This window comes from Nematolebias whitei, chromosome 13 (assembly GCF_014905685.2).
Source record: "Nematolebias whitei isolate Nwh7 chromosome 13, NemWhi1, whole genome shotgun sequence".
In the NCBI taxonomy this organism is placed as follows: Eukaryota; Metazoa; Chordata; class Actinopteri; order Cyprinodontiformes; family Rivulidae; genus Nematolebias; species Nematolebias whitei.
This window is the reverse complement of record NC_056510.1, coordinates 22127206-22145476: the sequence shown is the minus strand read 5'-3', so window position 1 is coordinate 22145476 and position 18271 is coordinate 22127206. Positions and strand designations below refer to the sequence as shown.

Sequence of the window (18271 nt, the reverse complement as noted above, 5' to 3'; positions counted from 1 at the left end):
ACATATACATACATACATACATACATACACAGGTATATTGTTTAAGAGGAGCCAACTTTCTAGTAATTGTAAATTAGAGTGATCTTAAGTATTATTCCCAAAAAGTTTGTCTTTTAACATTTAGATTAGGACCGATTTAAAAGACTACAAGAAAGTCTAGCTTTTTGCAAGAAAATATAAAAACATAAAGGATGTTTGAAAATACTGCAAAGCACTATATGATGAAATGTGAAATATAAGTACTATAACAAAAAAGGTTAAATCACGTCATCTGGATGAGTTTCTTTAAGTGGAAAAATGTTTCGTCCCCCATCCAGAGGATTTTGTCAGTCTGCGGCCTGCCAATCAGATAGGTCTCATAGGAAGCCTTCACTACCTATGGGACTATTCACTTGTTAACCTTTTTTTATTGTTGTTATCTACCTGGATGATTGAGCTTACAAACCTTTTTCTGAACCATTTTGGCCTTGGTCGTCCTCAGGCTGTTTCTGTGAGTAGTAAGTTGGTCATCTGACCTACAACAGTTGATTGTTGTACATGATGATTGATTGTTTTGGATGTGTTAAAAGCCAACTTTTGAGATTCCAACAGGAGGTTGACTTGAAACACAGGGGTGAAGGCTACCTATGAGACAGATCTGGTTGGCAGACCGCAGACTGACGAAGTCCTCTGGATGGGGCCGAAACGTTTCTCACTTAAAGAAACTGATCCAGATGACACGATTTAACCTTTTGTTGTTATCTGTCTGGATGATTGAGCTTACAGAAGTACAATAATTTTTCAATAGAAAATATATAAATAGTGCAATATTAACAGTTTTTTTCAAAATAATATCACAAGAGCTTTTTAATTCAATTCAGTTGAGTTTATTTATATAGCGTCAGGTCACAGCAGAAGTCGTCTCAGGACACTGAACAGAAACATTCATATATAAAAATAATAAGTTAACAAAAACATTCATAAAAAAAATAATAATTTAACACTATTTATCTGAGGAGCAAACTGCTTGGAATTAACTCCATCACAGAACTCTCATCTTGAGCAAGCATGAAGGTGACAGTAGAAAGGAAAACCTCCCTCATGAGGAAGAAACCTTTAGCAGAGCCAGGCTCAGGACAAGTGGCCATCTGCTTCGACTGGCTGGGTTTGAGAGGAACAGATACACAATGGCAGGTCAAGAATCACACGTTAAGATAGAAACAGTATCAAATGAAAACTATTCAGTTTTAACAAATCATTTAAGGAATTGAGGTCAATTTCTCTAGTATCCTAAGCTTAAGGCAGCATAACAAGCCAGCCCTAACTATAGGATTTATCAAAAAGGAAAGTTTTAAGCCCAGTCTTAAAACTGGACAATGCGTCAGCCTCACGGACAAAAAGTGGAAGTTGGTTCCACAAGAGAGGAGCCTGATAACTGAAAGATCTTCCTCCCATTCTGCTTTTGGGAACTCTAGGGACTGCGAGTAAGCCTGCAGTCTGAGAAACTGATAAGAAGGTGATGATGCTCAGCTACTACCACGCTAGATTTTAGCTCAACATCTGTAAAATTAACTGAGTTATATTCATTTTGTGCTTCCCTTGGCCATGCAGCTGGTGGCTGTCATGAATTGGGTTTACTTCAAAAGTTGAGTAGTTCTAGATTTACACCCAATTATTAGTCTGAGAGTTTCATTAAAATCCATTCACAGGTTCCTGAGATATTTTGCTAACACACACAGGCTGAAAAATTCCCCTTTTGCCTTTAGCAGACTGACTTTTAAAGCTGTCTATAGTTGGTTGCACAGCTCTAGATGAAAAATAACTAACTCTAAATGTTGTTTAGATTATACCTACTTCTAAAATCTTTGTTCTGTAGGCTGTAGTGGAGCAGTTTAATGTTTTCTGGAAACTCTGAATATGTACTGATGTTCACCTTTGACATAAATGTCAACAGGAAGTTTTCCCTATTATGTATTTGCAGCTGGTTTCCCATTGGACAGTTTGTGACTGGGAGGGTCTTTCCAGGAGCAAGCGCTCAGACAGGAAGGGGGTGGCTGGAAATGTTTTAGTCACAGCTTGGCAGTCTGGTTTTACTGTTTGGAAGAGGGCATATTTGGACTTCGGATCCACAGGACAGAAAGAGGAGTAGGATTGTTGTTACGACCCTAACAAGCAAGCCGCCGGGGAACTGGACCTCTAGCCTACATTCTCAGACCACGAGCAGAAGTTTGGTGCCGCATGATGTGAGAGAGACAGGTTTTCATGCTCCGTTTCCTGTCTTGCGCCTAAAGCAATTTGCTGCAGTGTGCTGTAGTACTGCATGTGCTGTTACCCAAAGGTGGAAAAGAGAAAAATGACTTGTTTGCATCTCTGCTGTTTGGGTTTCATATTTGCTGAATGTGGTAGTTACTCTCAGTGGAGAAACTTTTCACCTCTTAAACAGATTTATCCAGCTGGTGAGCTAGGTTTGCTTCTTTTTTTTTTTTTTTTTTTTGCTGCTCAGCAACTTCCTGAGCAGGTTTGTGTCTCCGGTTCCTGTTTTAATCCAAACATTGGGTGTGGATGTTTTTCGTTTTTGTCGCTGGCCTTGTTTTCTGCATGTGGTCTGTTGGGTTTTGAGTCAGCACACCTCACCAGTTATCAGTTTGTAATTATTTTTTTTAACCGATCCGGACAAACAATGCCTTTAAAACAAAGACTTTAGCAAACAGAGAAAAGTACACATTAGTAAAAGGGATTAAAACTGTTCTGATAACCAAAGCTTGGTACAAATGTACCATAAAACTATGGATTGAAGCTTGGAAACATTCACATATTGTTATTGAATTATTGATTCCCAGGACAACGCTTAGCTGCATATTCCAACTAATAAAACAGCTATGGCTTAGAGCTTGTCATGTAATATCTGCTGAGGAAACATGGCTTGTGGGAAATGATATTCAAATTATAAATTAGTGTACGCATTCTCAACTCGACTACAGGCAGATCTTTGATGTTTCATTGGAAGAGAAGGATAAACAGACCTTTTTTATTCATGGATCCTCGTAGATTTTTTGTATAGTAACTTTCTGTTTAAAGGTTTGCACAAGCAAAACATATGTCTTATAAAGTGCTAATTACATGTCTATGTTTTTGTAGTTGTTAACAATGGGTTTGGGTGTCCTTTGTCCAGAAACTGTGCATGTTATGAAAATTAGTTCCTCTACGCTGACATAAATGGGTTTCTGTAAGTTTAGCACAGTGTGTGCATTTAGTGCCAGCTGGGACGGGCCTTGTCACGTCTCTGATGAAAATGATTAGATTTTTTTTTAAGGACAAAAATGTGCTACTAGTGAAAAAGTAAGTAAGTTTCTTTCGGCTGCTCCCTTCTTCAGTGGTTTCCACAGCGAGTTAACTTTCACGAGATTTGGCGATTCTTTTACGCTGGATGCCCCTCCTGACGCAACCTGGGCTTGAACCTGCAACCTCGGGATTACAAGACCATGGCGATCACCAAGCTACCACAGCCCCCATACTGACTGAAAAAAATCAGCCACAATTAGAAAACGTATACATTTTTTAAAGATTTGTTGGCTTTAGCCGAAAACAAATGACAGCACAAAAAAACAGAGACATTGTAGTTTTTATTACCATCGACTTTTTTATCAGTTTATTGTTCACTATACATAAAGGCAAATTACAATCTCTTGTAAGTTTTATTTCAGCTAGAAATAGAAGTCCAGTTGTTTTTGCTTTTTATCTTGTTTTAATTTCTCTTTATTTCAATTTTATTTTTGTAATTTGACATTTTTTAGACTATAATTTGAGTGAGAAAACACAGTTAATGATTTGAACTACCGTAGTAACATTATAAGAAAAAACAAAAGTATCTGCTTTGACATGGAAAGGTACACATTTAAAAAAGGTACAACATAAATATAAGAGTTTTAACTTTCAAATAAATTGATCAACTAATACAGATCCTGTTTATGGTCACATATGACCATGCCTGGAGGGTGTGATTTTTATTTTTGTTTCTAGTAATAAAAGATAGTGCATTAATATTTTTACAGAAAGTTTAATCAGCTCTGAAAATTTATGACATTGTATGTATTTTTTTTTCTCTTTTTGTTTTCCAGGTCATCAATAAAAGTGCCTTGAGAAGACGACTCCAAACTGGTCCATGCTCTTTCTGAAGACATACTCAGCTACTAACACGAGATACCTCAGTTGCAAACCTTTTGGTGTCAGTTTCACATTCAGCACGTCAATGATTGTTCAGTTTGAGCCATAACACAGGAAGGAAAGAGGAGCATGAAAATGACCTGAGAATGTCTCACTAAAGCAAAAACAAAAAGAAGTTTGTGTTACTAGACTTGTTTGACACATTCAGCTCAAGGATAAGCAGCTCAAACGTATTGCAGCAAAAAGGAAAAAGAAAATCTGCTGTTGATTATTTCCGACGGATGATTTGTCAGTGAGAAACCAACGTTCTGCTCCAGCTGATGGAGTTAGGTTGTTTTAAAGAGGACTGGACTGCATTCACAACTAATTCTCTTCACTAAATTAAACTCCAGTTTTTTTTGGCGTGTGCGTCTATAAACGGTAAGGCTCAACATTTTGTGTGTGTGCTGAAAACCTCTCGGACATGGCGTTGAGTATGTCTTCAGTGAGAGACACAAAATGGCTGACTTTGGAAGTCTGTCGCCAGTTTCAGCGAGGAAACTGTTCACGCAGTGATAAAGAATGCAAGTTTGCACATCCGCCCAAAAGCTGCCAGGTGGAAAATGGGAGAGTTATTGCCTGCTTTGACTCACTGAAGGTAAGAAATATTCTTGATTAAACAAATAAAATAAAAAAAAATTAAAACATTCCCAATAAAGAATCATTTGAAATTACATATTGTTAAATGTGTGCTTGAGTAAACATCATACTTTAGGTTGTTCAAAAAGCACTCTGAAACAGGTAAGATAATTATTTATAATCAAAACACATTTTACTCAGTCTCTTATGGTAGAATGGGACCAATTAGTTGCCGCTTTTCAACAAATGTGTTTAAAGCTACAGATTTGACTACCTAAATCAACACTTAGAAAAATAATCCTGTCTGCTTCAAGTCTTTAATCCTGCCTAATAATGTCCCCTGTTGCATTAAGATGCCTGCACATGCACGCCATAAACTACAGAGCATCTACAGTCCCAGTACCATTACACATAATGCTCCAGTAAATCCAGACCAATGCCACACTTGTCTATAAACACCAACAAATGTTTTTCAAATCAATAATCTGATGTAGACGACTTAGAGGAAATCTTCCAGCCAGTTGGAATAAAGCAAGGTTATCCTCCTGCCTGCTCGGTGGTGCAGGATGGGACCAACGCTGCCTTAACCCACTCCAACACGTTCGCTGTCAAATCCTAATACAGCTGCCAACTCTGGATTATTCTCACAGGAAGTGGGTGATTTATGCTCTGAGAGTCTGCACCCTGGTGGTCAAAATGCTAAAAGAATCAGCACAAAGTAGTTTAGTTACCTGTTGGTAAACAGATGGTCACAGCGTTTGATCACTCTGGTCAATTTAATCTAATCCTGCCATGCAACAAGTTTTAGAAAATATGGAGATCATCATTCTTTTCAGTCTAGAACCGGATCCGTAAATTCCTCCTTGGATGTTGGTTTTATGTAAACCCTCCTACTCTGTAGTTATTACAAACACACTGACTAAAGAAAATTAAAGCATAGAAAGAAAGAAAACAACTATTTTCTTCATTTAATACAAAATAAATTCAATAGCTTGGTTTATTTCTAGTTTAACACCAGCCTTCCCAGTTGACACAAGCAAAACTGAACCTGTCGACTTTAGGAGGATGAGGGCCAAGATGGTGTAGAGGTAGGGCAACCGACATGGGACCAGAAAGTCACAGGTTCAACTCCCCGCCATTCCCACGTGTCGTGGTGCCCTTGAGCAAGACACCTAATCCCTAATTGCTCCCCAGGTGCTTATAGCTGCCCACTGCTCCACCTGGGTGCATCTCAGGTGTGATGGGTTAAATGCAGAGACTAATGTCATCATTGTATAGAAACATACAGTGATGACAACACATGCACACTTTACAAAGCTTTATCTTTTTAACCTATAGCATATTTACACATGGGCTGTTTTTATTATTAAGCTTTTACTGCTTTTGTAAGCAAGTCAGTTTGACTTGATTTAAAAATGTATTTCAAAGAAAGCTAGATATAATATATATTGTTTATTACCAATAGTCAGCGGATTATTATAATATTATAGTTATTAACGGTCATCGGCCGCACGTGTCCGCTGACGCAGCGGCTGGGCCCAGTTAAGCCACAGGTGGGTCACTGGCAGTCATCCATCTGGACTTTTCTGTACCTCTTTCAACTGGCCGGGCTCAACTGCACGCGTCCACTGACGCAATCAAAAGCCCGACCCGGCCCACCCATCCAGCACATTATTTTGGCTCGGCCCGAATTTCGGGTTGTGGCGCAGGCCTGGGTTAGAAATGACAGCTCTGCTCACCACCCAAACAGACTGAGAATGGCATAGGGTGCTATAGAAATGACCAGAGACGGAAATAATTTTTTCTAACATTAAATCTTCACCCTCAGTATTATATTATAAACCTTTAAATTTATATTGGCTTCTTTAATGGGCTGTTAAGAGACATATGAAGAGAACTGTAGACCTTTTATTGGTGCCATGAACGTTTTATTTAATTCAAAGAAGTGTGTGTGTGATTTCTTCAGCTACTATTTGAAGTGTTCTTGTGAGAATGAGAATCTTTGCCTGTTCCTGTGTTCAGTACTCGTGCTTATTTTTTTAGTCGTATCTACTTTCTTCATCATCAGCCTGAATTTATAGCTCAAACTGAGCTGCAGGCTATCTGAAGAGATGTTTTTCTCACATTTTTGTTCTTTCGTTTATCAGATTTAATGATAGTTTTGTCATGTGATTTGTTAAACTCAAGCTTGTAAAACAAGAAGATCAGAGCAATGGCTGAAATGTATGTACACAAATTTGCCCTAACAAGGTTACAAAGAAGAATGTGCACAGGCTTTGGCATTTTAACTAGTATCTCATGACCTTCACTAACGTGGCCTAAAGTCCTGTAGATGTTATCACTACTGATTATTACTGTATTAGGAAATACCTCTAAAACAGTGAAAAATGGGCAAAACTTGTTTTGGTTATCCTACACTCCTAAACTGATAAAAACACAAGTAAGGATCATAAACTGGAAAAACAAGAGCATTCAGAAATCACTAAAATGCTGAATGCAGTCTTTATAAGGTAGGTACTCAAGACTCGATAGTAAACATGTCAAAATAGGAACATATTGATAAACTATAGATAATCAGAGGCAACTTGTTATGAGTTTTTTTTTTTATTCATGTTTTGATATGGGACAGGGTTTCTTAATGTCCGTGTGTGTGCAGACCGTTGTGCTCGTTGCACTGGTGTCCATCCATTCAGCTCATTCTCTGGATCACTATTGGAACATCGTTGGATTATCGACATATCGTTGTCCAAGTAGGGCACAGTGCAGAAATAGGTTTGCTCTGGACCTGCTTTACTTTTGATAAGCCACAAAACGTTGGATGGCTTAATAGCCATAAATGATGTTTGATGAATAGTTTTGTGTAAAAACTAAAAAATACATTATCAGTTTCGTTAAAAAGAGTTTTGTGGATTGATGCCCAACTTGTCCTCCTGTTATGTTAACATGAAAATATTCTCTGGCACACCACCTACCTTCCAAGCTGTTCAAGGTTAGTTCATTGTCAGTGCAGTAAAAAAAAATGTCTCTATTAGGATGCAAGGCCAGACGAGAACATTTACCTACCTACACTTTGACTTTGGTAACGTCTGGGTAGAGAAGCAAATAGATGTGATTATTGTCTTTCATTCTTGATTATCAAGATTAAACAAATTAGTGCCATTATAAAAAAAAATGTTTGAAAACTTGAGTTGGAGCATTAAGCATAAAAAGAACCCACAATATTTCACTGATGATTTTTGATACATTTATGAAATAGAACATTAGACTCTGTACAAACAGAGAAAATCGGGATTTAGATTTATTGTGCTTTACTTATGAGTCTGACGGTTTTATTGTCAGTTATTTCAAGGCATTGATTATCATTAAAATATTATGAGAAGAAATACAAGGGTGGATTTGATGCCTCTGTGTTTTTTTCTTTCTCTCAACACAGGGTAGATGCTCAAGAGAAAACTGCAAGTATCTTCATCCACCTACTCACCTAAAAACCCAGTTAGAGATAAACGGGCGCAACAATCTGATCCAGCAGAAGACGGCAGCAGCTGTGCTCGCCCAGCAGATGCAACTCATGATGCCTGGACCCAGCCTGCAGCCTGTGGTATGCTCCTAACACTTGACTCAAGATACACTTCTGTGATGGTACTGTACGCGACAATACTCGACTCAAGTGTAATCTGTGCCCTCTCTCTTCATAGTCAACATTTCCTGTTACGCAGGGCCTCTGCGCTAATGCTAACCTTGGTTATGGTTCATACCTCACACCACTGAGCCATGGAATGAGCCTCATTCCCTCAGACATCCTCTCCAGCACCCCGGTTCTTGTTCCTGGCAGTCCAGCTGTCACGGTTCAGTGCTCATCCTCCTCCTCTTCTTCATCGTCCTCTTCTCCATCACAGAAGCTACAGCGTCCAGACAAATTGGAGGTATTCATAGATCAAAACACGCAAAGAGAAGCGTTTATAATTTTGTGACTTGACATGAGCTGTCTCCAGGCTTAAAGCTAAACTGCTCTCACGGTCGTCATAACTGCTCCTGTTTCAGGTGTGTCGTGAGTTTCAGCGGGGAAACTGTGCACGAGGGGAGACGGATTGCCGCTTTGCTCACCCCAGTGACAGCCCGATGATTGACAGCACTGATAACACAGTCACTGTCTGCATGGACTACATCAAGAGCCGGTGCTCCAGGGAGAAGTGCAAGTACTTTCACCCGCCTGCACACTTGCAGGCCAAAATCAAATCCGGTCAACAACAAGTCAGTCAGGCAGCAATGGCAGCCCAGGCCACAGCTGCAGCCATGGTAAGACTTCGTCTCATTCTAAAAGGGTTTACAGCAGCCACTGTTACACTTCTTGACTTGGGATATCTTCAGACCACCTTGTTCTTCAACAGTTGTTAAAATCTCGTTGCAGTTCAGTTATAGAGCTTTCTGGCCCTGAAACAAGTTCTCCATACCTACACACTCAAGTATTGAAGCTTTGGCATTTTGTAACCAATTGCACCTCATCACCTCTTTATAGTTCTGTTAAATCTCTTTTTGAAAATCACCTCATGACAAGATGTTAAGGAGTGCCTGTTTCTCCCCAGATGACCGTTACAGACCACCTGGAGCATTTTTTTAAACTGCAAAAGGCTTTAATAAATACGTAGCTAACAAACATTTGAACATGTTCTTAAGCACATAAGCAACTTTGTTTGTAGTTTTTATAGTAAAAATTGACTTTTTATTTGTCTAATTGACTATTGCACAGTCAGTCACATAAACTAATAGGTTTTCTATTTTCCTGTCAAGTTTTATTTGGTATTTTCCGTCAACACGTATCAGTAAATTTTGGGTTGAAGGAATGGTTTACATCAATGTTCATTTTTTTTTTTCATTTAGCCTTTATTTATACAGGTAGTCTCACTGAGCCACGAGAACTCATTTTCAAGAGAGACCTGTTTAGGGAGCAGATGGGGGTTAAGGGCCTTGCTCATGGGCCCAGAGTGGGGCGAATGAAGGTGGGGGCAGGTGTGGGTGCTTCACCTACCCCACCCACATTTTTTATTTTTTTTTATGTTGTCGGTACCGGGGCTTGAACCGGCGATCTTCCGATCATAGGCCCACCTTCTCTAACCTCTGCCCCACCACTCCCCCATGTTAGGTGTTAAGAATGTTAGGTGTAAGAAGTTTTGACAATCATTAAAGAATTAGTTAAAGAAACAATTTGTGTTTTAATACCTTCACTAGTTACTTACACTGTATTATTTTTTTTGTTGTTGCAAGAAGTTTAGGTTTTATTTTAAATGTACAAACACAATTACATTTTTATATACCATACAAAATGAAGAACCAGCCAAACGTAGCTCTGTATTGTGTGCTTGATGAGATAGGATGCATGTTCATCTGTTGGTGTGTGACACTGCTTTGGGCTGGCTCTCATAAAACCAAATCATCTTTCATTTCAACATTTTCTGCGCTTGCTGTGTAATCCATTGATATTCCTCTCTGGAAGCCATAATATGTGTTCCTAATCTAAAATGATGTGAGTGCAGCTGCACTGATTTAGCAGTGTTTTGATTATATTAACAGTGATTTCTAGTTATTTGGTGCTCAATGTACATTACAGGTATATGTTGCATATCATTGCTATAAATTTGTATTTTCTGTATTTACCGATTGACTAATTTTGACTTACAATCATTAAATGTGCCCTTGAATGCATTTTTATTACTGTGCATGTATATTATGTTTTATGTGGTATACTACATTCAGATTATTTTGTTTTTTGTTTCCCCCCCTTGTCACCTATCCACAATGCTGTCCTCCATGGTGCACCTCTTCTTGCTGTTACCTGTATGTTAATGCGCTTGAATCCCATTGGCCCACTGCCATCATGTGCTCGCTGCCTGCTATTTAAAGACTCAATCGACTTCCAAAGCAATGAAGCGACCCCTCGAGGCGACTGTAGACCTGGTACTTCCACCTTTTGCTTTGCATGTAGCTATTATTTGTACAATAACTTTTTTTTAATTCTCTTCAAGTCATATAGTTTTTGTGTGCACCATCTCCATCAAAAAGCTTTATTGCTTAAAATGTGAAATATTCTTCATTTTGATTAATATGTTACTTCAACTATATTCTACCACTTTTGTTTTGTCCATTTTGTCCCAATAGTCACTTTTATTGTTTAGTCATTATATAAAAGGCATAAACAAAAGGATGTTAAATTTACATAGTTTTTTTTTCTGTCCTTTTTAGGGCTTTCCACACAGCATCCTGCAACCCCTACCAAAGAGAGTGGCGCTTGAGAAGAGCAGCTGGACCAGCTCTCTCCTCACCCCCAATTTATTGCACTACCAACAGGCTTTGGCTAATACACAATTTCAGCAGGCCGCTGCAGGCTTTTATCCCACAGGTGATCCTCTAAACATTAACCCATATTTTCATGATCAATTTCATACGTGTTCATTGTATTCTGCTCATTAACTGCACGACTATCAGGACATGCATGTGTCACTAGTTGTATAAATACTAGGTCGTCATCTATGAAGTGCCAGAAGGTATTTCATAGACAATAAGTGTGTCTCCATTAATAGGCTTGGAGTGAATAAACTGGGCTTTGCAACATCAGTGGGTGTAGCCAAGGCTGTAATGAACAGGGAAGCTGTTACTAACCAAAAACTACATTTAGAAAAATTAATAAAACCAATAAAATCTACTGTTGTGGCCAAGAGAACCTAAACAAGAGGGGTTTTTTTTTTCAATAGTATATGCTTCGTTTGTTCTATCACGTTCACAAATGTCTTCCACGGTTGCTGTCTGAAGACAGAAACAGCTGGTTGATCTTATACCTGAGACACACGCACAGCAGAACTGAGACAAGTTAGGTGGTTTCATATCCACTGACCTGACAAAAAAAGAAAACCTCTTCAAATGTGCAACCTCAAAATGCACATGGAGCAAGTTTTCTGATCTTTTTCTAGTTGTCATACAAGTAATCCAACTGTATTACCCCTAAATGATATTAAAGTAATTGGTAAAAGTCAAAGCCTTTACCAAATATTAAAGCTGTTGTAATTATAACCTCAAATGATCAGCAAGATATGACATACATGGTGTCATTATTTAACCAATACAATGTCATAACGCAGACGCAGTGTGAATAAATAAGAACACCTTTACGCCCTCCAAGGGAATTAAAAGGAAAAGAAGCACCAGGTGCTGCTACTTGATTATCTGAGCATCAGTAGGTGTAGACTCCTAAAGGCATAAATCCAGAAAAGTATCTGTTTAGGATAATTCACGTATGTGTTAACACAAAGCCGAGAAGAAAAGACATCAGTGATAATGTTAGAGAAGCAATAATTGCTGCCTCTCAGTCTGTGGAAGGAGGTAAACACTGATGACAGCTGGCGGTCTTCCCAGGAGTAGGAAATCCATCCCGAGGTCAAACTGTGCAGCATTCAGAGAAACTTCAGCAAACTCAAGAGACACGTTAGACTCTATATGTCTCGTAACCGTACAACTAGAGAAAGACCGAACACGTACTCTTTTTATGGAGGGGCTGCTAGGACGCCTCTTCTCTCTGAAAAGAATGTGGCCGCACAGCAAGTCACATCTGAACCCACTCAAAGACGTCTGGAATAATAAAAACGCAGACTAAAACTGGGTCGTGCAACAGAAAAAAATGATCCCAAACATATTCTGTCAAATCTGTGAAGGAATCGCTGAAAAACAAAAATAACGTGCAGTTGCACTGGACTTTAAAATGTCCGTGCTCGAGCAAATGCCTGCAAACGTCAACAAGCTGGAGCGACGAGGTAAACAATCGAACCAAAGTTCCTCCACAGTGACAGGAGATACTGATGAGAACAATTAAGCCAAGTTATTCTTGCTTTTTAGGGTTTTGCTAACCATTTAACCAAGGAGTGTTTAGTTTTTCACACAACTGCACCACTCAAATGTTAAATAAATGTTTATCTAGTTTTACGACCTTGCAGAAACCTGATGCTCTTGGTTATGTCCCAATATATGACTTAAACGATTATTATTTTTGTTTGTTTTTACAAGTTATGTCTGTTTTGTTAGCTTAACTAAAGGTTGATTTATATTGACTCATGCTGGCATTAACCAAACTGAACTGTGTCAATGTCTTGACCGTGCTTACACACCTTTTCTCTTTATATTTCATAATCTCACAGGTTCTGTCTTGTGCATGACTCCTGCTAACAGCGTTGGTAGGTTCCTCCCTTATGTTCTTTAGATTTTCTTGTGTCTAACAGAAAACACACAGCTACATTCCAACAAGTTTCTACTCATTCCAGCACCAGAAAACACCACTTTAAAAAAAGGACGCTGCATTAAAATATTTTAAGATGATCACAAAGATAAGTTTACTTTGTGCTAGAACCTTTTTTTTTTTTTCAAAAAATTATTATTTTTATTCTAACTTGTGGCGCATTTGTATGCTTTTCCATTCATGAAGCTCTTTGGTATTTAATTTCCTCTAATCTTTCAAATAGTTACCATAGAAACTTCATCACTTGGATGAATTCTGTTTGTAGATTTGCCGTGCACCATTGGGAAAGGTTAGGAAATTTGGTCAGCATCCCCAAGATTTCAAACTCCAAGACGTTTAGCATATTAAAAATCATTTAATCGCACTCTTGTGGGATGTCAGCTTATGACCAGACTTCCTAATTTATTTCTTATCAGCCCTCCTTTTATGTTCTCCCCCTGCTGTCTTGCTTTGCCGTGTGATCACATGCCATCTGCTGGTCTAACCCAATGATGGTTTGCTGCTACTGTCATTTTTATATTTGCCTGGCAAGAGAAGAGAAACATTGCTATGGTTACCATAATGCTCCACCTCCCTTTTCATTGCTTTCATGGTTTCCCCTCCTGAAAAAGTCCCCATGATGTACAGTGCTACGCCTGCTACTGTTTCTGCAGCAACTACTCCTGCCACAAGTGTCCCCTACGCAGCAACAACACCAGCCAATCAGGTTTGCTTCTTTTTAAAGCTTTCTGTCATAAATCCTTGAGCTCTTGATAAGTGCTTCATCTTTAAACCAGGGGAGTTTCTCCACCAGCGTAGAGGTGCTTCGCTTGCTTTACAGTCATAAAGCTTCATACCTGTAGACCTTCAGCTCAGCTGCATTTAACTGCTTTCTTTTACCACTGAAAACACATATTTAGGATTCTTCCACCTACAGATAATGGTGTTGCCTTTTTTTTATTGCACGTTTTATGCTTTGTTCAATGTCTTTTCTTTTTTCAGTCTGAATGTTAGTATAGGGCCTCACCCCGCAGTAAATATTTATGTGTGTATTACTACGAGTCTTTTATTGTCCGTATTTCATCTAACTGCTGCCCCTTAAACATTTGTTCTGAGTGAAGGCTACAGATAATACAATAGCATTTTTTAGCTTGTAAAAATGGTTAAATGGTTAAATGTGTAGTCATAAACATGAGACTCAATATGTGTAAGCCTCATTGTGTTTAGTGGTAAATCCAGTTTTAGATAAAAAAAAATATCTCTTAGCAGACAATTACCTCAAAGTTTTAACAGAAGTGGGATGTTTAAAAAAAAACAAAAAACTAAACGGTTTATGCATAAAAACATGTTTGTTAAAATGTGCAGAGTTACAACCAAAACAGTTATCTATGTAGTTTTATTAGGGTTAACGTGCATTTACAATGAAAATATTTAATTCTATGTAATATATCACATTTTAGTAACTGACCAAAGATTTATTGTGATTTGCCTCAAACTTGTAAAGCAGTATCTGTATTTTACTCAGAAAGACTAAAGCCACATTTCCTTTCTTGTCGTTGCTCCTACCCGTAGTTCCCCAATTCATTGGCCCTTAGTTTAAAATCACAATAAGTGAATAAAGTGTCGCACTGCAACATGGGATACCTAAGATTTCTTGTTGCACCTCAGGGATATTAACATACAAAAGGAATAGCCTAAAAAAAATTAACTGTAAAAATAAGCTGTTACACAGATGAACAAAAATATTTTAGAGCAAAATTATTTGAAAAAAATTTAGAACAAGACTATTATAATTGAACGCGCTGCACGCTTCAGCTTTTGTAGTTCAGATGTTGAAACTTCCTTCAGCGCGGATGATAGCAGGTGCGGAGATGTGCGCGGCCGGTGATCAGGTGATCCATCTGAAGCTTAACTGGACTTTTGTTTTACCTCGTTCAACTGGCCAGTCAGCGGACACGTGCGGCTGATGATCCCGTTGTCCATCTGAAAGCTTAAGACATTCTTCATTACCTCTTTCAACGTCCAGTCGGACCTGCCTCCTCCTCAAGTAGATGAACACAGTTTTATATTGTGCATTCTTATTTAGTTTTCTTTGTTCCATACGATTCGTAAAACCGCATCAAAAGCCAGAGATCGACCCAGCACGCCCATCAAGTAAATAATTTTGATCCAATATTCAGGCCGGGTCGGGCCCGGGCTAGAAATTGCAGCTCTATTGCTATAATTTAAAGCCTAAATTATTATTTTTTTTTTTTCATTTAGCCTTTATTTATACAGGTTAGTCTCATTGAGCCACGAGAACTCATTTTCAAGAGAGACCTGTTTAGGGAGCACATGGTGGGGGTTAAGGGCCTTGCTCATGGGCCCAGAGTGGGGCGAATGAGGGTGGGGGCAAGTGTGGGTGTTTCACCTACCCCACCCACAATTTTGATGTTGTCGGGGCCGGGGCGTGAACCGGCGATCTTTGGATCACAAGCCCACCTCTCTAACCTCTGCGCCACCACTCCCCCTAAAAATTGTTTAAATGTTCTAAAATTTCAGTCACTTTTTTAAAGTTATGTTCCCATTTTAACCAGTTTTCTGACAACCAGTTGAAAGTCAGACAGGCAAAGCAATTATTTGAGTTTAACTGAACAATTTCTTTATTGCCATTTATTTTCCAAGGGTGCATATATATATATCGTGTTGCTTTAAACCTCACTGCTTCAAGCTTGTTGTGTGAAACCTTTCAGTGACTTGTGTTTTCAAACAGATCATCCTCAAGTAACCATGAGAAACAGAAGTCGGTGTTGTGTCGCTGCTGTCAAAGGTCCTGAACAGCCTGTCTGTAAATATTCTGCCATCAACACACGCAGCGTACAGCAAGCTGCATGCTGAGAACATCACTGCTGAAAAGACGATCGGTTCCATTCAGTGGCTCAACCACGGGGACTGGGTTGTGTCGAGGAGGTTGTTGAATTGTGTGTACACACCTTTGCACCTGTAATAACCTGCATCAATACTATTGGCCTCAGTCGGATGTAATGACGTCAGGGATGAAGCTTTTGTGTCTGTTCTTTGCTTTTCTGAACGAAACACAGACAGCAATTCAAACCCAGTGGCAACAACTTCATATGTAATAAACTGGAAATATAAATTGTGCTTTTGCCATTTAAAGGATGTAAATAATTACAGACGAAAGGATCCAGTCTGAAGTCATCCTTCAGCGTGTTGACAGAGAAAGGGTAAAGTCGGGTGTAAAAAGTCCTACATTTGAGATTGTTGTAGTTGTATTGCTTTATCGAACATTCGTGTTCCTTCTTGAATGTGTTCTGTTGAGCATTTTCCTATTACCAGATTTAAATATCTTCAACAAACCAGTGAATAGCACTTATTTTAACTTTACACTTTATGGTAATGTATTTAAAAGCTGGTTTTATGAACATCCCTTTAAAACGCTCAGAGAGGTCCCCAGAGAACTGGATCCGTGCTTCACCTCTTGGTGTGCCTTTGCATTGCGAGTACAGAAAGAAAACGCTGTTTAATCCATTTGATGTAGATATTTTTCTTTCTTTCAGATTGCTCCATGTGGATTATAATAATACTAGATTTATTAATAAGACTGTAAGTTGTTTGAACAAGCTAATATAAAATCGGACGTTTATAGGAAGAGTTGCGACAGACGTGATCGTTAACTTAAAGTTGTGATTGTGTACGGGTTGCGTGTCGTGTGAGCTTCTTGTCGCAGTCGGTTGTCAGTACTGTATATTCTGAATGTTCCAAGTGCCTAAGGAATAGTACATGCAAATACATCAAAGCATCTTTAATAGGGTTTGTGTGAAAAATCACCCAACTCTTCGCAGACGTCAAAAGATCAATGTCCATGTCAGTGCGTTAGTAATGTACCTGAAGAGATTTAGTCTTAAAGTTAAATTCTCACCTATTATAATGTGTGTTTATATATTTTAGTTATATACTGTGTTTTTTTTGTTTTACGTATCAAATGATTAAGCCAATTAAAAATAAGTTTGAAACTTTTATTGTACAATTTAAGGTAAACATTTCAGTGAAATTCAGTTTTGCATTTTTCACATGACAAGATCTTAATATTTGTTTTAACTGAACAGCAGACAAAAACAAGTTTCTTTGCTTTTTTACATGTTTTGTTTTAAATTTCAGTTCCATATTTTGCAAATGGTGTGGACAAAAATGTAGAATTTTAACATTTGTTTACTTTTTCTTGTGGTTTCCTTTTTCACTTCTTGAGTAGATACATATACGAGTGCATATTGTACGAGTTAACGACACTTAAAATGTATTCTCTTACATTTTATGATAAATGTAATTTATTAAACTGACTTTTTAGATTGGATGAGTTCTTTCAAAGACCTTGACCTTGTTATATTAGCTTAAAAAAGCAGTTTTTTGTTTTAGTCCTGGGATTAGATGTTTAAAATAAAACCTGCAAACATTTCATCCTTGCTTTGTTACTCCTTTAAGGAACAATGAACATTTGCATGGGCAAGACAATAAAGCAGCCAGTGCAGAATGTACAAAAATGTAACGCTGAAACAGTTTATCATTTAATAATTATAATTATTATTTGTAAAACACCAGTTAAGAATGTTACAAAGTGCTTTACAAGAAGGGGGTGAGGCGAGTTAGGTTAGATGGATGTTCACAAGAATGCAACAAAATACTGAGCTACATACGTCAGACATTTTCGGTTGATAATATCTGAAGTTGCAGCTGCTTTTTTTTTTTTCCAGTTATGAATTTATCTTTCCACAACTGTTGCACAGTTTACTGTAATGTCCATCATTTAATCTGTAGGCTTCCTCTAAGCTCAAGAAGAGGCAAAGTGTCCTGATTTTCTTATGATGTTTAACGATAGCAGGGCAAAGTCTATTTGGATTATAACTTATGCCAAAAAGAAAAAGTTCGGCTGTTTGCAATTAGCTATTTTTAAATCAACTCCTTTTTGCAAGATACTTTTTGTGTCTTGAAAACACAACTTAGCTTTCTGCTGTCACGGACAACTGAATGGCTCAATCAACGACGGATTATTTGAATGCAAAAGTTGCAACTAATATATACAGTATGTTATATTTAATATGTGGTAAAAGTTATTTCAAGTCAGTTAAGATTAGCAGTTTATAGTTTAGCAGCTGTTTTAAATGTAAAGTGTGATTGCTTTAATATTCAGCAGGAAACCTGCTGAGTGACCTTTCTATATTAGTTTTAACTGCGCATGAATGTTTGTGTTAGTGATGG

General features: G+C 38.1%; 1 protein-coding gene across 1 annotated transcript; it reads left to right on the top strand.

The window, feature by feature from the left end:
- Positions 1–2022: 2022 nt before the first annotated feature.
- On the top strand, positions 2023–17122 carry LOC119419634 (muscleblind-like protein 2a). The gene is made up of 10 exons (XM_037686989.1): positions 2023–2222; positions 4098–4780; positions 8195–8359; positions 8457–8684; positions 8803–9057; positions 10660–10713; positions 10999–11155; positions 12942–12977; positions 13651–13745; positions 15771–17122. The coding sequence occupies exons 2-10, from the start codon at positions 4607–4609 to the stop codon at positions 15783–15785; spliced, it is 1179 nt and encodes a 392-aa protein (XP_037542917.1). The 5' UTR covers positions 2023–2222; positions 4098–4606; the 3' UTR covers positions 15786–17122.
- The last annotated feature ends 1149 nt before the right edge of the window (positions 17123–18271 follow it).

Bases quoted from the DNA above. Each gene is read 5' to 3' on its own strand.
- LOC119419634 (XM_037686989.1), top strand. From the start codon at position 4,607: ATGGCGTTGAGTATGTCTTCAGTGAGAGACACAAAATGGCTGACTTTG. The intron at 8,360-8,456 runs GTATGCTCCTAA...CTCTCTTCATAG, and splicing joins GACCCAGCCTGCAGCCTGTG to TCAACATTTCCTGTTACGCA. The intron at 11,156-12,941 runs GTGATCCTCTAA...ATAATCTCACAG, and splicing joins TGCAGGCTTTTATCCCACAG to GTTCTGTCTTGTGCATGACT.